Raw genomic sequence first — 18,045 nt, 5'->3', positions numbered from 1 at the left:
CATACGGGCGGCCCTTGGAGCCCATCCATCAAGTGGATTTTTATAGAGATGCGCCATGTTGGCCTGACAGGAGCTAGGAGGACTGCTTTGCTGCGAGCCTGCTTAGGTCCTGGGAGAGCTGCTAAGTGGCTTGAAGCAACACAAACCCACATGTATGGAGGAGTGCTTGAGGCAACCTCTTGTTTGAAACCCCATGGTTAGCACACAAAGAGGTCACTAGGCCTCTCGTTTCTTGGGGTCCCATGGCAAGGGGTCAAAGCCGCACTCTCGACGACTAGCTACAGTTTTCAGGCCTTCCAGAGGAGATTCAGAGCATCTGGTTACGAGGCATGAAGTGGCATACCCCTCTTGAGGAAGTAGCTCCCAGATGGATGGGGGCCTTCACGCGTCTGGAAATCCTCATTGCAATTAGGGCTTGCTCGGCACATGTTTTTGGACGTTCAGGGAGAGGGTCGTCTTCACAGAGTCTCAGTAGAGGCACCACAGGTTGCAGAGTGTTGTTTTCAAAGGATTCGAGTTGAGGACATCTGTGGGAGGACTTGAGTCTTAGATCCTAACCCAGCAAACTTGAATCAGGACATTGGTGGCTTTGGGCTTGGGAGAGCCGCCCTTTGGTACGAGTGTCCGGGAGAGTGGTTTTGGCGGCACCCTTTCTCTTCAGCCAATCACCCAGGGACTCCTTTTTTCCAGTACACAACTCGCTTGGGGCGACACATACTGGCAGCACAGAGCGAGGCTCGCCCAGCTACAACACTTCAATGGCAGGAGGAAGGTCCCGCAGCCAAGTTCTTGTAAGGATTCTGTGAACGGTTGTGGGACAATAGGCAGCCAAGGAGAGTTGCCATGTTTCAGTGGCTAGTTGCGCATAGGGCTACAGCAGTTGGGAGTTGGTTGGTACACATCGGCTTCTCGGCAACATGTGCAACCTCTTGTTATCCCTTGGAGAGTCAGCATCCGTGTTTGTGGGACTGCCCCATGGCACAACAGGTTTGGCCGGGTTCTTCGACTGATGCTAGCCCTTTCCACAACCCAACAGTACACTTGGGGTGTTGCAGCCTGGTCTACTCTCATCGGCCCTACGCTCCATTTTGAGTTGGCTTCTACCAGCAGGATGATAGTGATTCAAGGGGGTCAACCTACACTTCAACCTACCACAGAGCTCATCCCTCAAGAGTGGTGCAGTGATAGAGAGTGGTGTTGGGAGCTCGTGGTGGCCTGACACTCTGGTACATCTGGCGGGCCCGCTGCTTTCACATCTTCGAGGCTCGACCTATCCCACCGAAAGAGACTGTTCGTGACATTTGGCTAGAGTTGATTCATACACTCAGGGTCAGTTTGAGAGACTTCACGGCAGCTCCGACCGCATGCAGGAGCGCCAAGAGGCTTTCTTGCGACTTTGGCGCCCAGGGCCTTTCTTCACCATGGTTCACGGTGTGCCTAGATGGCACTACAGGCCACCAATGTCGCTCTTTCCTCCTCCTCGTGATTGTAAGGTGCAGCGGAAATGAATGTTGAACTTTGCTCAAGATGAGTGCTCCGAACTGTGCTCAAGGTTCCTTTTACTAATGGAAGGGAGAGCCTTCCATTCCTTTAGTGAGAAAGTGCAATGGACACAAACAAAGTGGATAAACACTGTGAATGAAGGTGTTGAGACCGAGAGATAGAGAGAGAAGAATACGACACCAGAATGTTGTCAAAACCCTCCTCCGAAGGCCCCACTCTCTATGGCGAGAGCGGTCTACTATTGATTGCACAAATCTCTACAGTGCTTGGACTTGCCGACGATGAGGACGACGACGAGACGGGCTGAAATCTGAAAACGCTATGGGCTGAAATCTGCAAATTTTTATCTGTTGAATTCTGACTCTATGTCGGTGACAATGTCGATGGCGACGATGCAACGACGACGCGCTGAAAACGCAGATGCTGAAATCTGCGTTTTCCGGGCCGAATCTGCAAACTTCGCGGGATCTAACAGTGCGGCGAGGATCTGCTGTAGGAAGGTGAGATCTGCGAGGTTCAGGACTTCTTCTGTTGTATCTGACTACTGAAAACTGAAAACGCTGAAAACGCAAATGCTGAAATCTGCGTTTCCCGGGCTGAATCTGCAAACTTCGCGGGATCTAACAGTGCGGCAAGGATCTCTTGCAGGAAAGTGAGATTTGCGAGGTTCAAGACTTCTTCTATTGTATCTGACTGCTGAAATCTGAAAACGCTGATACTTCTAACTGTTCTGTCGGGAAGGATCTCCAAAACGCTGGACTGCCAGCCTGATGCAAAAACGTTAGGGCTGAAAATGATCTTGCGGGAAAATCTACTATCTGCTGTGGGAATCTGCTAAGGTTAGGGCTGACCTGCTATCTTATGTTGTTGTCGAGGCTGATCTGCTGCACAAAACACCACGGCTGATCTGTCTTGCAAAAACGCTAGCTTCTGAGATGGGCTGAAAACGCTAGATCTTGGAGGTCCTGTTGAGAAGGTGCCTGTTGAACCGAGGTTCCTGCTAAGAAGGTGTCTGTTGAACCGAGGTTCCTGCTGCCTCTTCTGCCAGAAAGTGCTAGCACTAGGTTTCTATATATACAAACTTAGCGAAATTGCCCTACCTAGTTTCCAATAAAAGTCACTTCAAAATAATAAGTGAAAAATGTCAACAATAGAGAAAATAGGTCTATGCACTATAAAAATGCTCCTGATGAGTTCTGATGGAAATCTGATGATCATGTTGTCTGCAACCAGAGGATATGCAACTATTCTACGTGCCTGGGCATGCACGGTCTACGAACAGACTCACAAAAGTGCCAAATCACTTCCTATTCTAGACTGACTTGACTGAACTGAACCCTGGTCATGTTGTAGCTTGACCACGGACACACAGGGTTGGATGTGTCACATAACATCCCCTCCTTTTCAAAGTGAGGTACTGGTACCTACCGAACTGTATGGCATCGAGGGAGATCACCAACAAGGTTTGGAATCCTGGAAAGGACTCTTCGTCGGCCGACTCTGATGTGTGGGTCGCGCAGTACTTAAACTTCATTAAGGTCTGCAACGCTTGCTTCTTTGGGCCGCGCCGAAAGCGACACAAAGTCATCTTCAATGCTTCCGCTTCGTCTAAAGTCATGTGTCTATCTTCTTTAAGAATCTTCGAGGATGAAAATTCCTGAAACCACTTCCAACACAAAAACATGAACATACCCATTCCATGTAAAGTGAGTGGAGAAAATCTCGTCTTCCTCAAAGACTGTGCATGCAATGTAGATGAACAAATAGACGGAGTGCCAAACCGTTCACCACACACACGCAAACAATGAGATCGAATAGTGTCTTTCTGATCTAAATCATGAACTGTGACATATCACAATGGAAATGCCGATGCTTGATGCTCAATCTTTTTTGTGCTCTTTCGAAAGCTGTGTCGTGCCAAGGAACAGACATCGAATGTGACTTCCTTGAATGCATATTTTTCAGCTTTTCATGAAAAATCCGCATACATCCGTGCTCATTCATGAGTGAATCAAGCTCAACGTACAATATGGCATGCCTTTGGAAAGGTATCACATAAAGACGCTGACTGAAATAAGGAAACGATCATGAATGAAACACTCGAACAATGCTTGCTGACTAATCATTCGAACACATAATACTTTCTGTGGGGGTTCTCTGGACCTAGGCTCGAGAGCCAAGATCAGTTCTTCCTGAGGGGGTTCTTTGGACCTTGACTCGAGAGCCAAGATTGGTGCTTCGTGATTGATCGTCTCTGCAATGAGCTTCACTAGAGAAAGTACCAACTAACACATCATGCTTGTGAACAATCACATCATCTTCATGCAAATCATCATGCTTGTCACTATCATGCAATTCTTCATGCTTATCATCATGCAAATCCTGTGTGTCATGCTTTGGAGAAGAAGAGACTGAGAAAGTCCGAATCTCTTGCATTTGTGCCTGCACTTGAGAAAAGAGTAGCAACATCTATTCCATGTGTCGGTCGTTCATTGCTTGTCTTGCTTTGTTCGCGCGATCAAATTCTGCTTGTCTTTCTTTGTTCTCGCAATCAAATTTTGCTTCTCTTTCGTCGCGCTCACGCGCTATGGCTGCCATTCTTTCTTCGTATTCATGATCTATGGCTGCCCTTCTTTCTGCGGATCCACGATCTATGGCTGCCATTCTTTCTGCTTTTCTTGCTTTGCGTTCTGACTCTCTGTCCATCATCATCTTGTCGAAAGCCTCCATAAGAGTTAGTGCAATCCTTGGTGTAGATGGGGAAGGGTTGGAAAAACCTCCTGGTGAGGAAAACTCTTCTTCGCCACTCCCATGCTCACCACCTTCATGCAAAGTATCCATACCGCCTCGGGTGATGACCATCCACTGAAGTCTTGGGTTCTTAAGTTCACTGGGAACTTGGGTTCTTGTGGGTCTTGAGTCTTGGGCGTCTTGAGGTTCTTGGGGTTCTTGAGGTTCTTGGGGGTCAGGTTCTTCTTTAGCTTGCAATCTATGTCAGAGAAGGATCTTCTCTTCACCCGAGTTCTTCTCTTTTCCGCGGGCACACCCCTTGGCGGCCTTGCACTCACACCAATGTTGCTTTTTCCCACCTCACGTCGATTGGCCGGCCGCTAAGTGCACGGTCCGCTCTTAATGAGTGAAAAGAGACACAAGGGGAGGCTCGACAAGCCCTTCTTTCTTGGGTTTCCTATCACTCTTCAAAAACACGATTAGGAATCGACACACCCAAGAGGACTTGGGTTACGTGCGACCGCAACAAGCAAAAAAAATTATGTGGTTCTTGTGGTTCTTTCCTTGAGTGATACAGAACACTGCCAAAGCTCTGATACCAATGTAAGGTGCAGCGGAAGTGAATGTTGAACTTTGCTCAAGATGAGTGCTCCGAATTGTGCTCAAGGTTCCTTTTACTTACGAAGGGAGAGCCTTCCATTCCTTTAGTGAGAAAGTGCAATGGACACAAACAAAGTGGATAAACACTGTGAATGAAGGTGCTGAGACCGAGAGAAAGAGAGAGAAGAATACAACACCAGAATGTTGTCAAAACCCTCCTTCGAAGGCCCCACTCTCTATGGCGAGAGCGGTCTGCTATGGGCTGAAATCTGCAAATCTTTATCTGCTGAATTCTTACTCTATGTCGGTGACGATGTCGATGGGGACGATGACGCGCTGAAAACGAAGATGCTGAAATCTGCGTTTTCCGGGCTGAATCTGCAAACTTCGGGGATCTGACCATGCGGCGAGGATTTGTTGCAGGAAGGTGGGATCTGCGAGGTTCGGGACTTCTTCTGCTGTATCTGACTGCTGAAAACTGAAAACACTGATGCTTCTGACTGTTCCGTCGCGAAGGATCTGCAAAGCGTTGGACTGCCAAGCTGATGCAAAAACGTTAGGGCTGAAAATGATCTTGCGGGAGAATCTGCTATCTGCTGTGGGAATCTGCTAACGCTAGGGCTGACCTGCTATCTTATGTTGTCGCCGAGGCTTATTGGCTGTACAAAACGCAAGGGCTGATCTGTCTTGCAAAAATGCTAGCTTTGCAGATGGGCTGAAAACGCTAGGTCTTGGGGGTCCTGCTGAGAAGGTGACTGTTGAACCGAGGTTCCTCCTGTCTCTTCTGCCAGAAAGTGCTAGCGCTAGGTTTCTATATATACAAACTTAGCAAAATTGCCCTACCTAGTTTCCAACGAAAGTCACTTCAAAATAATAAGTGAAAAATGTCAAAAATAGCGAAAATAGGTCTATGCACTGTAAAAATGATCTTGATGGGTTCTGATGGAAATCTCATGATCATGTTGTGTGCAACCAGAGGATATGCAACTATTCTAAGTGCCTGGGCATGCACAGTCTGCGAGCAGACTCACACTCGCAGACTCACAAAAGTGCCAGATCACTTCCTATTCTAGACTGGCTTGACTGAACTGAACCCCGGTCATGCTGTAGCTTGTCCACAGACACATAGGGTTAGATGTGTCACGTGACAGTGATCTAGCCCTCATTGTACATACTTTGTTTTCTCATTGAGAAAGTCTCCCCGTGTTTTCTGATGTAGCCTTCTCGCAGAGGTGTCTTGTAGCCTTTGGGAAGATTTATTAACTAATGGAAGGATCTTTTTCTTGGACAAAAAAAAATACTTGACTTTACGCACACCTGTAGTAGCGAGCTAACACCTACCTGACCCATGCACTAAAGTGCCCTCGAGGAACCCCAATCAACTCTGTCATATGCCTTCTCAAAATCGAGTACCATAAGATCCTCTCCTAAGAGACGTGCGAGGGTAGCCACCTCCCAAAAGGTGAAAATGTTGGCAAGGATATTGCGCTCCTTGACAAAGCCCGTCTTTGTCTCATAGGGATGCTCTCAAGTAGCCGCTGAATTCTCAAACTCAAAGCCTATGCTAAGATTTTGTAGGCTGAGTTGAGAATGGTAATGGGTCGCCACTGTTGAATCTCATCCAAGGAGCTTCCCTCCTTGGGAATAAAGATAGATCAATCCCTCACTCTGTTGTCTAGAATCTTCGCGGTGTGCAAAACGTGTTGGTAAGCACTACAAAGGTCTCGACCAAACAGCTTCCAATACTCCAAGAAGAAGCTTGGACTCAAACCATCCTCCCCTAGGCAGCTACCCCTACGAAACACCCTAAGGGTCTCTTAAAGCTCCTCTAGCTAGAGAGGGCTCTCAAGCCTTTGGTGCATTTGTTCCAACACCTACTCTTTGCATGCATCTCGACACTCTGACTATGGCTCAGCTGAAAGAAACTCAAGGTAAAAGTCACAAGCAATTGCATGCATATCCTCGGGCTTTGTAGCAGCAGACCCATCTGGCCTCCTCAATTGGCAAACACTGATGTGCGCATCGCGAGGACCCATAATCTCAAAGAACTCACCAATAACTCTGACACCCACTTGAGTCCACTGAGATGCTTGACGATGAAAGGTAAATGTGTGATGCCGCTCCTCGTGGTGATCAACTCCTGTCGAGCCTGCTGCATCTACTCCTCCATCCAAGGGCTACCTGCGTAACGCTCTTGCATCCTCTGTAAGGAGGCGATGCCCCGTCGGAGCCGCTTCTCCTCCTCCATGATCACAACCAAACGAGTAGTAGACTCCTAGAGGAAGAAACGACTAAGCTCCACAAGGCCAAAAACCGCTCTAACAACAAGGTCCCCACATGTGTCCATACTCGCTGTCCAAATTCCCGCAACCTGCTCTCTGACCTCTACTCCAATAAAATTCTCTCGAGATGTGCAGTATGACACTGCCACTCTTCTAGGTACCTGACACAATAAGAATCATTGGTGCATGATCAGAGAAAGTAGTCCTTGCCAAATGCATATTAAACCACCCATGTCACAAATGTGGTCACTGGCATAGAAACGATCTATCCTAGATAGATTCACGTCCCCTACTCTACCATGAGTCTGCAATAGTCATACATAAACCTCCCTAGATGCCACTAGGCCCAAAAGCAACTGACCAAAAAGTCTCATAGCAGCCACCCAAGATTTGTCCACAATGTCGAATACGGCTCTCACAAAGGTAGCACTTGAGAAGCGTAAGAGCGTCTATCGTGCCACCCACAAGGCACCTCTGAAACTCCTGTCGCAAGCCACCCCTCCGGCGTAGAAACTGGGGTCCACCTAGGCCCTACACATTCCATGAGACAATTTGCATGGGTCAGTGAGAGAAAACTCATGCTGCCACAACAACCAACCGCACAATTTTCAAGGCCGGCTTGGCTAAAGAATAATCGGCATCCGAGCAACCTCGAAAAAGACGTGTCTGAAGTGACTATCCAACCCATGCCCAAGAAGAGCGTGCGGTCCATAGGGCTACATCCTCACGTACAAATACATAGCAAGGAGCACTCTAGCTACCTGCAAAAAAGTACATCACGATGTGTCTACAGCCAACTGCATCAAGTGGCGTCACACTGAACTTGGCTAGTGGCCAAAGTCTGTTACAAGTCTGTCACTCCTAGGTCCCCCGTGTGGTGCGAGAACTCAAGAGCATGGACCTCGAGCCAATCGAGTAATGTATGCAGAGTCCACTCTGTGTGATCCCTGCCACGATCGGAAAGGAAAAACCAACTAAAGTATCCAAGGCCTCAGTACCTCTGGCTACCAAAAAAAGAACATGTACTCTGAACGACGATGTGTCACAAACTGATGACGCGGCATGACCAACTAAGAAGTTGTTCCAACTTATGGACAGCTAGCGAGGGGCCAAAGGGACACCTAGGCACTAAAATAATACGTAAAGAGTTGCTGACGTGGCTGTTGTACGGATGCACGCGATTCACGCTGCTGACGTGGCAAGTTGTACGAACGACCGTAACACGCGGTGATTGCTGACGTGGCAAAACTATACAGAAATTCCGCCTTTTGCGCTGCTGAGTTTTTATGGCAGCTTTTGGACCAAGTTGCTTTTGAGTTTAGTGCTTTTGGGGCTCTGCTTTTAGCATCCCTTGTAAGAATAAATAAGCCCAAGGGGTCTCACTCTTCAGAGCATCTGGACACAGAGTCTCTGAGCGAGCACCCGCGAGAATTGTACTTTGCTCAAAGATTAATATAAAAAGAAATACCGAAAGGGACGCCAGTCTTTGGGGCCAATCTCTCTTGGCACGGAACTACGCCAGGCCATGTCGACTCATTAATTGTAAAGTATTTTAAGTGAGTCTCTATTGTGTCGCGACAGAATCTAGACTTAAGGTGTCCAAGTTTGTTACAATGCTATCAAAGTACGGCGGATTTCTCTTCTATCGGAAAATTCGATCCTTCTTCTCGCGGCACTTATGGATTCCGAAGAGAATCAGACGACTCCATCTGCCACCCCTGAGACGGGAGGCAATACGGGAATTCAAGAAAATTAGCAGAGAATGAGTATGGGCCACCTCAACCCTCACAGTATGAACTCATGGAGATGCAACGTCGACAGCGGGTTGACGAGTGCGCAAAGCAGATGCTTCAGTTTGCCAAGGATCCCAAGCATGCAAAATTTTTGACCCAGCAATCAATGGTTGAAGTGCATACCCAGTGGCAGAGAGCCATCGAGACACCAATCAAATCGGCAATCAAGAAACCTCCTACTCCGAGGATGTTCAATGAAGAAGAATTCCATGATGTGGTCCAGACCAAATCAATAAGCTTCTAGACACGAAGAAGCCATTGAACAAACCATCGAAGAAGCAATTGAAAAAGCGCAATAAGGAGACTGACTACCCCAATTACTTGGGCCGTCAATCTTCTTTTTGCAACTCCACGAAAACAGAAGAAGCATGTGCATTTCGAAGGACTACCCCATTCTTCTTCCGACACTTCTTCTAGCTCTTCCTCTTCCAACACGAGCGAGGAGGACAGAAAGGGCAAGAAGCAAAGCAAGAAACAAAGTTTTGGAAGGAGCAAGGAAAAGGCAAAGAAGATCAGATTCTGACCAGTTTCTGATAGTTCTACAAAGGAGTCATCCTCTGACAATTCGAACTCCCACGATCACGTGTTTTACACAAAGAAGAAACACTTTTACAGAGCCAACCAGTATGACTTCCTCGACAAGAAGAATAAAAAGACAAAGGAATTTAAAGAGAGTGGAGAGTCAGCGAAATTTGAATCCCTTTCCGGATTCCGAGATACTCCAAAGGCTTTGGCTTTCATTCAGCAGTTTGATATAGCCTTCTATGGAGGACGTTACTCAGAGCACTCCAAGATTAGGAGGGTAGCATCGTTTTTGAAGTGAAATGCACGAACTTGGTGGCCCACTCTTCTTTTAAGGAAAGAAGCCCAAACGAAATGGTTGAAGTTCAAACGGCTCTTTATTTCTACTTCGTTGACCCAAGAGCATGAACAAGATGTGAGAACCGCTTGGAGCCATCTTCGGATGACCAAGGGTGACACTTTGGACTCATATTGTGAGATTTTTGGGATTCTTTTCTACCGACCTCTTCGTTTAAGAAGGTCACTTTTAAAGAACAGATTGAGCGGTTTTGCTGCAGACTCCCTACAGAGATCCGAGATTATCGCCTTGAACAAAAGTCTGAGTCTATACAACAACTAATGGGACATGCTAAGCAGGGATTCTCGATACATTCAGGTAATTTGACCTACCCCACTGGTTAAGTTTTGACTCAGAAGACCAGACAAACCTCGACCAACGATAATATAAAGAAGAAGAACTCCTAGAAAAAGAAAGATGCACGACCCCCATTCACTACGGAAGAGAGAGCCGACTATCTCAAAGAGGGAAAGTGTTTTGGTTGCGAGGAATAAGGGCACATCTCTGCAAAGTGTCCCAAAAAAGCGCAATGAGGACAGACTGAAGACAGGCCGGAGATACATTTCTTGTGACACATCGTCTCAACAGCACGAGTAAAGATGGACCCGGTCAAAATTGAGACTATCCGCGATTGGCTTGACTTGAAGAATGTTCATGAAGTTAGAAGCTTTTTTGGGCTTGTGTTCTTACTACCGGTGGTTCATTCGGAAGTTTGCGGAGATAGCTTCGCCTTTGCACTTATTGACTCAGAAAGGAGTCCCTTTCTCGTGGGGACCGACAAAGGTGACTGATTTTCAGACACTTAAGGAAAAATTAACTATTGGACCTGTGTTGGCTTTGCCAGACTTGCAAAAGCCATTCGAAGTTTATTGTGACGCTTGTGGTCGTAGTCTAGGAGCGGTCTTGATGCAAGAAGGCCATGTGATTGCTTATGAAAGCACAATGTTTTCAAGGCCAGAATTGGTAGCACAGATTTATGAGAAAGAGCTATTGGCAGTGATCCATGCTCTTACACAGTGGCGACAGTATCTACTCGGAGCCGATTTCACGATCTTTACTGATCATGAGAGTCTAGGCTGCTTCTTGTCACAAAAGCAGCTTTCGGAAAAGCAGATGCGGTGGGCCAACATCTTGTCACAGTTTCACTTCCAGATTGTCCACGTTCAGGGACAGAAAAACTTGGTGGCAGATACATTATCTCGGAAGCCCCTCGTTTTGGCTATTTCCGCGATACATCACAGAAGCTTCGAGGATGTGGTTGACCAATACGCCACCGATTTGACTTTACCGATGTTTTTATTCGGATACAAAATGGGGAGATAGTGCCAGGATATTCCATACAGGATGGCTACTTGATAAAGAAAACAATGTTGTGTGTTACACAACCTTTGAGGGAAAAGGTTTTAACAGAGTGCCATTGTCCACCCATTTACGGGTCACCGCGGCATCGACACCACCTTGCAAGTGGTGGAGCGTTATTTCTTTTGGCCGAGACTCAAGAAGGATGTGGACGACTTTGTTCGCAGTTGTTTAGTATTCCCAAGGTCAAGTTTGACAGGCATAAGGCACAAGGATTACTACAACCTTTACCCATTCCCACCCGCCCCTGGGAAAGTATAGCAATGGATTCCTTTTTTGATCTCCCAAAGACACAGAGTGGGCATGATGGCATTTGGACTGTCATTGACAGATTTAGCAAGCAAGCTCACTTCATTCCAATGAAGAAAACAGTCAAACCAGACCATTTAGCACGACTGTTCATTGCACAGATATTTCGGTTACGTGGCATGCTTGAGACAATCGTCTCCAACAAAGATCCCTGATTCACAAGTTTGTTTTGGAGGGCTATTTGGGAGAACATTGGCACACGGTTGTAGTTCTCGTCATCATTCCACCCGTAGGGACTTGGACACTGCTTCGGGGGGGGGGGAGGAATTGTTGGAAAGCAAAGCAGCAAGCACGTTCAAAAGATATTGTAAGTTGTTATTTGTGAAACGAAATATGTTCACTTGATCGATAAAACATTTCAAGGCTCAAAATGTTTCACATCCACAGAAACAATGAACACGTTCAATGGTGACCATGTTCCCTACCAAAGAAGCAGCTCGCCAAACTCTGAATCTTAGAAGACTCATGTGGCCCGATGAAGAGCACCACTAATGAAACAACTCCCTAGAGAACCGCAAATACTCAGTGTCTGTATGAGGTGAAGACCTATGTCAAAGAAGCAAACAATGGCAGGCCTCAGCTACGGTGGAAACGACCGCAACCTCAGGAGGGGGTTATATCGCTACATGACCCGCAGCAATGTCCCTGGTCTTCAATGCTAGATGGTGACTTCTCGAGGGTACATCAAAGTGAGCTGAACTTTACAAGATAGAGAGTCACCACAACACGGCGGAGTTCCGCGCTTAGATGCACTGGCCCCAAAGACTAGCACCCCTTTCAATATTTCTTTATCATTACTCAAAGCAATGTACAACTCTCGAGGGTCCTCTGCTCTCAAACTCTGCGTCCAGATACTCTACCCCGAGTTCCCTATAAACATAACAAGGGATGTCCAAAAGCAAAGCCCCAAAAGCACTTTCCTCAAAAACACTAAACCCCAAAAGCTAGCGCTAAAGCTGCCAACACGTTTTGCGACAATCCGTATGGTTTGCCACGTCATCAACGGGATTTACGAAAAACTTCTTCAAAGTTCAAGCTTTGGGTTTTTAGGACACGGACGGTGCTCATAAGTCAATTAAGTCGTTCGGTTGAGTCTCTCTTGTCCACTCGGCCATTTCTCTTCCAGTTGGGCATGTCGTGTCATCACTTTGTGACATTCCCCCCTCTTGAAAGAATTGTAATCACCCTTGATTACGCTTGCAAAAACAGCCAAAGGATAGCAACTTTCTTCAGTAGACACTCACTCTATGTACTCATGCACCAAACTCTACCAATCCAGCACTTCTACAAAGATATCAGTCACTGATCAAGCACATTTATGTCGAGGGCCTCAAATACGAATCCTGATCATTGTAACCATTTAGCAATCACATCCAAATCGTGCTGATCTTTTCACGGATGTCTTGATCTACTAAATCTTGTTACTATTAGATTCATATCCTTTTATTTCACATTTCAACCAAGCAAACCATGCCCATGACCATCCCCGCAAGACAATACATTCACATAGCATGCAATTCACAAAATCAAACACTTAGTTCACACGGAACAATTGTGTCTCAATCATTCAATCTAGCCATCTCGTTCTGTCCAAAACTCTTGATGCACCTAGATCATTGTGCAATCATCTCATCCTTCCGGAATTGACGCACTCACAATAGTATATAGTCATCTCATCCAGATAGACGTCTTGATGCACTAGAATCTCATTCAGTTCACATTCACTTTAGCATCACATCTAGATCTCACTGATCTCTAACAAATGTCTATATGCACTAAGTTTAAATCACATTCATTCTTCATTCACTTAGCTATCACCTCCATATCTTACTTATCTGTGACAGATGTCTGGATGCACTAAGTTTATATCACATTCATTCTTCATTCAACTAGCCATCAGATCCAGATCTTACTTATCTCTGACAGATGTCTAGATGCACTAAGTTCTAATCATTCATCAGACAAAATGTTGCAGACATTTCATCTTTCTCTACATGTCTCTAACAATACACACATGAAAGAGCACATGTCAATCAAGGAAATTTCCAATTTAGTGTACACAATTCATAAAGTCATTCCGCAAAACACTGTCAACCCATTAGTACACTAAAATATCAAAGAGAAATAAGTGACTTTATTCAATCTAGGCAATCTGTGGCAAAGCAGTGGTGTGGCTCCCCTCTTGTGCAGTTCGCACTCCACTAGATTCAACCTACTGATTCATCGGTAACTTTTGGCATAGATACTGCTAATAGCCCAAAAACTTCATCGGACAGCTCTCTCTGAAGAGAATTTGCGAGGTTCTCCTCCTCCTTTGCATCTAGGGCCAAAAAGTACCCTTGATCAAATTATCCGGTGAACCTAGCTTACCTTTCTATTCTTTTCTTGTGCCCTTTGAACTGTTGGTAGCCCTGTTGGCCTCCCTGTCCTTGGCACCTCAATTCAGATCTATGGAATTCTCTGATCTACCAATTGATTCTCTTTACTTTCTTTCCTTGTGCCCTGGGACCTCACTAGCCTTCCCTGTCCACTGGCACGTCAGACTCAATCGTCGGAACCTTGAGACACACTAAGCTCCTGGTTGTCAGAATTGCTCAACCCAGGACTCAAATGAAAGCTTGCTTCAAGCTCTACACATCTATGGTATCACTTTCATGTTTCTAATATATCTTCACGGTTCTGCAGCAGCATGTTTGTTTGCCAAGTATGCGTTCGAGAAGAGATTGCTTAGAAGAAGAACCCGAAGATCAATGATAAGATACAAGTCCGTTGCTTGCTATGTTGATCACAAAAGGTTAAGCATGAACTGCCAGCCTTACAGTCTTTAATAACTGTACAACCATGATACTGACAGCACCACCATACATGCATTGCTGCTTGAACAGCATACAAAGGTAGCTACGGATGGAGCTATATGGCATTCTTATACGTACGTACTCCATTACATACCTGGATTTTATCATGATATGCTTGTTTTACATCTATCCATTGTATGCAATGCATGCACCCAGATCAAACAGCTAGGAATATCCTTTCAATTGCTTCTACTTTTGTATTATGAAGCCATGAAGACTTTGTATGCAGCATTTTTTAATATGCCTTTTAGCCCTTAAAAGATGCAGAACAGAAATTTCTTCCTTTCTTTTGTTTACAGCTTCTGTAGCATGTCTAAAACGTTCGCTTATGGTTGATTGAATGTTTCAGGTGCATAGCATTGTGAAAAAGATTTAGGAGCTTGGCTCAAGCTTACCGAGACTTTTTGACCAAATCAATAGTTCTCATGTGTATATTTATCCCCTTGTGCCATACAGAGAGACATAACCTTTATTGGTTGCAATCTTGAATGAATTCTAATCAGCAAGGCCCAGCTATGATTGTTGTGGGACATGCATTCTTCCTGGTTAGAAGCCATTTGTTGTAATCAAAGATTAACTAAGAAAACACAGGTTTTACCGGCATGTAACAACCATCTTGAACTGCAAGCAGATTCGATCAAGCTATACACGCTTGCTGATCAGAAACAAACTAAGCTAAATGGAACCCCAAATAATAAACACAAGAAATAATTAAGGTTTTTTGTCCATTCCCTCCATCTTAACCTCTCCCCCAGAAACTGAGCATCATACCTCCTCTGCATAAGTTAACAGTTCCTGATCAGTAGAAAACATCAACATCTTCTTTGCATCCGAGAGGGAAAGATAATCATACACCTTCTCGCTGCAGCCTGCTATCTCATCTCTGCCAAAAGAGGACAACTCAGGCTGCTACAGGTTCATAACACTGTAGCTAAGGTATGAAAATTACCTCACAGTTTTGGCCAAAAGATCCATAAAGTACTCATAGGTTTCATGAGGAACAGACTGCCGTGCACTTAAAACTCTGTTATATGCACCCTCCATGAAAGACTGCTCCAGCTCAACTGCATACTTTATACAAGGGTTTTCCAGGGTGGCGGGAGAGAGAAGCTCCAGCTCTGTATGGAACTCAGCAATACGGTTTTGCACTAGCAATCTCAGAAGATTGAGCCCAAGAATAGGATACTCCTCTGCTGATGGTGGAATCACACTTCTGCATCCAAAGGAGAGTTCTAGAGAAGACATATAGATAAGGCACATAAACCACGCAAAATAAAACCTGACTTTGGTTTTATCCTGCACAGACAATAATTCTAGCGAAGTACAGCTGCATAATCTTTCTGTCAATACACAACCAAAAAAAATTCCCATCGTTCACGAAAGAAGCTAGACAGAATGATTATCTCAGTAAGCGTATGATTCAAAATGCAGATGCAACTAAAGGTACAAAGGTGACTTGATTTAAGGATCATGCGGCCAGCACTGCGGAATTTACATGACTGAGTGTAGACTTAGTGCTTTACTGCTTTTATCTCTTGCATTTTCTCATTGCCAATATGAACAGAACCGAAGTAAAACACACCTGGTATCGCTATAATAGGGCTTTAGCTGTAAAAAATGTCTTTCAAATGCTTCTTGGTCCTCTGTCATAATACTTAGAACCACTGCATGCTCAAATATGCTCCCTGCGAAAAATAATCAAGATTCAAAGACACATTGTGATGAAACCAATTTCAAAACATGTAAGTTATTTTACAGAATATATTGCTCATCAAAACAAGCATAAGCCAAAACAAACTAAGTTAAAGTGGCACTGACTCGCAAGCTGTAGTTCTGCTACTGCCGTTGACGTTTGCCTGAATAAAGGGGGAAGGCTTTGAAACTCTGTGAGTTTGACCTGAAACATAAAATATGGCGCAACAACTAATGATGCTAGACTTCAAATTAAACAGTAGACATGCAACGAAAAAGAAGTGATCAGCTGAACTTTTTGATGATGGTTGCAACACACAACACTTCAAGACGAGCTCTTTTATCTTCAACAGCTCCTTGGTATGATGATGTAAATAAGCAACACACAGAACCCGATAATGGTTCCATCTTCCTGGACCTCGGAACAGTGTCCACACACAAAAACTCAGCAGCATAATAATCGAACTCAAAGAGCTTCTATTCAACGACATTCACGAGGACATAGAAAAGGAAAGTCAAGGAAAATAAGAATTGTGGGCAAGCAGAGAGAACAAAAACATACAAAATGCCACATATCCATAAAAGCCTAAAGCTGGAGAAAAAAAATGAACAATAGTAAAACAAAAAGAATGTATCAGCTTCAGGAGATCCAGAAAGTTTTGGCTGCCTCAAGTGTTATCAGAAAGGTACTACCTTTATCAAACCAGCAAACTGAGCTTCTATTGCACTTTCCAGGTGAAGGGCAGATATTATACTTGATACTCGGAACCTATAGAGCTCATATGACTGTGTAGTGGCCCTTTCTCCTCAATATCATGTCTTCTCTCATACACAGGTAAATTCAAGCAATCCACAAGTCGTAACTCCTCAAAAAAAAAGCTCGAATCCACCTAAGATGAGAGTGGATATGTCAAATCCAAAATCAAATGAGAGCCGCAAAACGCCATAAGGATCTTCACTTGTAGCAGGCATACCTCCAAAGATGCTTCGAACAAGTACACTAAGTCTCTCTCTTATATCTGTACGGGAAATTTGTAGTGTATTACAATTTATATCATAGGTTTAGAAGTGTGTTTTTTAAAGAACTCTAAAAATTTACTTAATATTATATAGTGTGTTAGAACGTACGATCATACACTACAATCGTAAAGTAACCCGTATTTGTATAATATGGGCATTCGTACACCGTACGGAAACTTCCATTACTAGCAGATGCTTTCACAATGATTATGGACTGCCACGTCAGCTTCCGAATTTTCTGCCACGTTTTACAGGTTGCCACATCAATGGCGTACGGATTTACCACGCTAGCACTTTTGATTTCTCTCTCTTCGCTCTTTTGCCGACAGGTTGCCATGTCATCACTTTGTGACATACACCCCCCCCCCCCCCCCCCCCCCCCCTCTTCAAAAAAGAGTAATCACCCTCGATTATGCCTACAAAGCAGACATTGCACAATAAAATAGCTCAATAGACTGACTCTATGCTTGCATGCATTTGACGACTCGAACATGCATTGGCACAAAGACACAAGTCACTGAACAATCATAATCACGTCCACATCACTATTGCCGTTGAGATCTTAGACATAAACCGTGATTATCATGACTTATTTGGCCATCACATCTAGACAACATGATCTCTCACGAATGTCTTGATGCACTAAGTCTCGTCACTCTGGATTCCCATCAATACGACAAAATGTTGCAAACATTTCACCTTTCAGACATACTCACACAAAACAACAATTGTAAGAATAAATGAATCATTTGGTTATTAAGCGATTCCAAACCAAACTGCCAAAAATTATGGTCAAATTTTATCTACATATCACAGACCCACTCAGCTAAGTACTGTCAACTTGTTAGCACCCCCAAATCTCAAGGAGAAATTGGGACTCTAATCTCTTCTAGGAAATCTATGACAACGAACGGAGTGGCTCCCCTCTTGTGCAACACGCACCGCACCAAATTCAACCCGCTAATTTGACGTGCACTTCTAGAATAATTGAAGCTAGACCAAAAACCTCAAGGTAAATCTCTCATTGCATCGGATCTATAATG

At 44.8% G+C, this 18,045-nt stretch overlaps 1 protein-coding gene across 1 annotated transcript in view; it reads right to left on the bottom strand.

Annotated features, from left to right (window-relative positions):
* Positions 1-18,045, bottom strand: part of RPN12A (regulatory particle non-ATPase 12A) — a 58,698-nt gene that overhangs the window by 15,430 nt on the left and 25,223 nt on the right. Inside the window, exons 2-5 of the mRNA XM_086487084.1 lie at positions 16,109-16,187; positions 15,873-15,975; positions 15,240-15,503; positions 15,062-15,173 (exon numbers count right to left, since the gene is read on the bottom strand). Of these exons, the coding sequence (XP_086343210.1) occupies positions 15,062-15,173; positions 15,240-15,503; positions 15,873-15,975; positions 16,109-16,187 (558 nt within the window). The remainder of the gene's footprint in view (positions 1-15,061; positions 15,174-15,239; positions 15,504-15,872; positions 15,976-16,108; positions 16,188-18,045) is intronic.

The sequence above is a fragment of the Adiantum capillus-veneris genome, chromosome 17 (assembly GCF_014529385.1).
Source record: "Adiantum capillus-veneris isolate H3 chromosome 17, ASM1452938v2, whole genome shotgun sequence".
NCBI lineage: Eukaryota > Viridiplantae > Streptophyta > Polypodiopsida > Polypodiales > Pteridaceae > Adiantum > Adiantum capillus-veneris.
The sequence above is the reverse complement of the archived record's forward strand: the minus strand, read 5'-3'. Positions and strand labels throughout refer to the sequence as shown.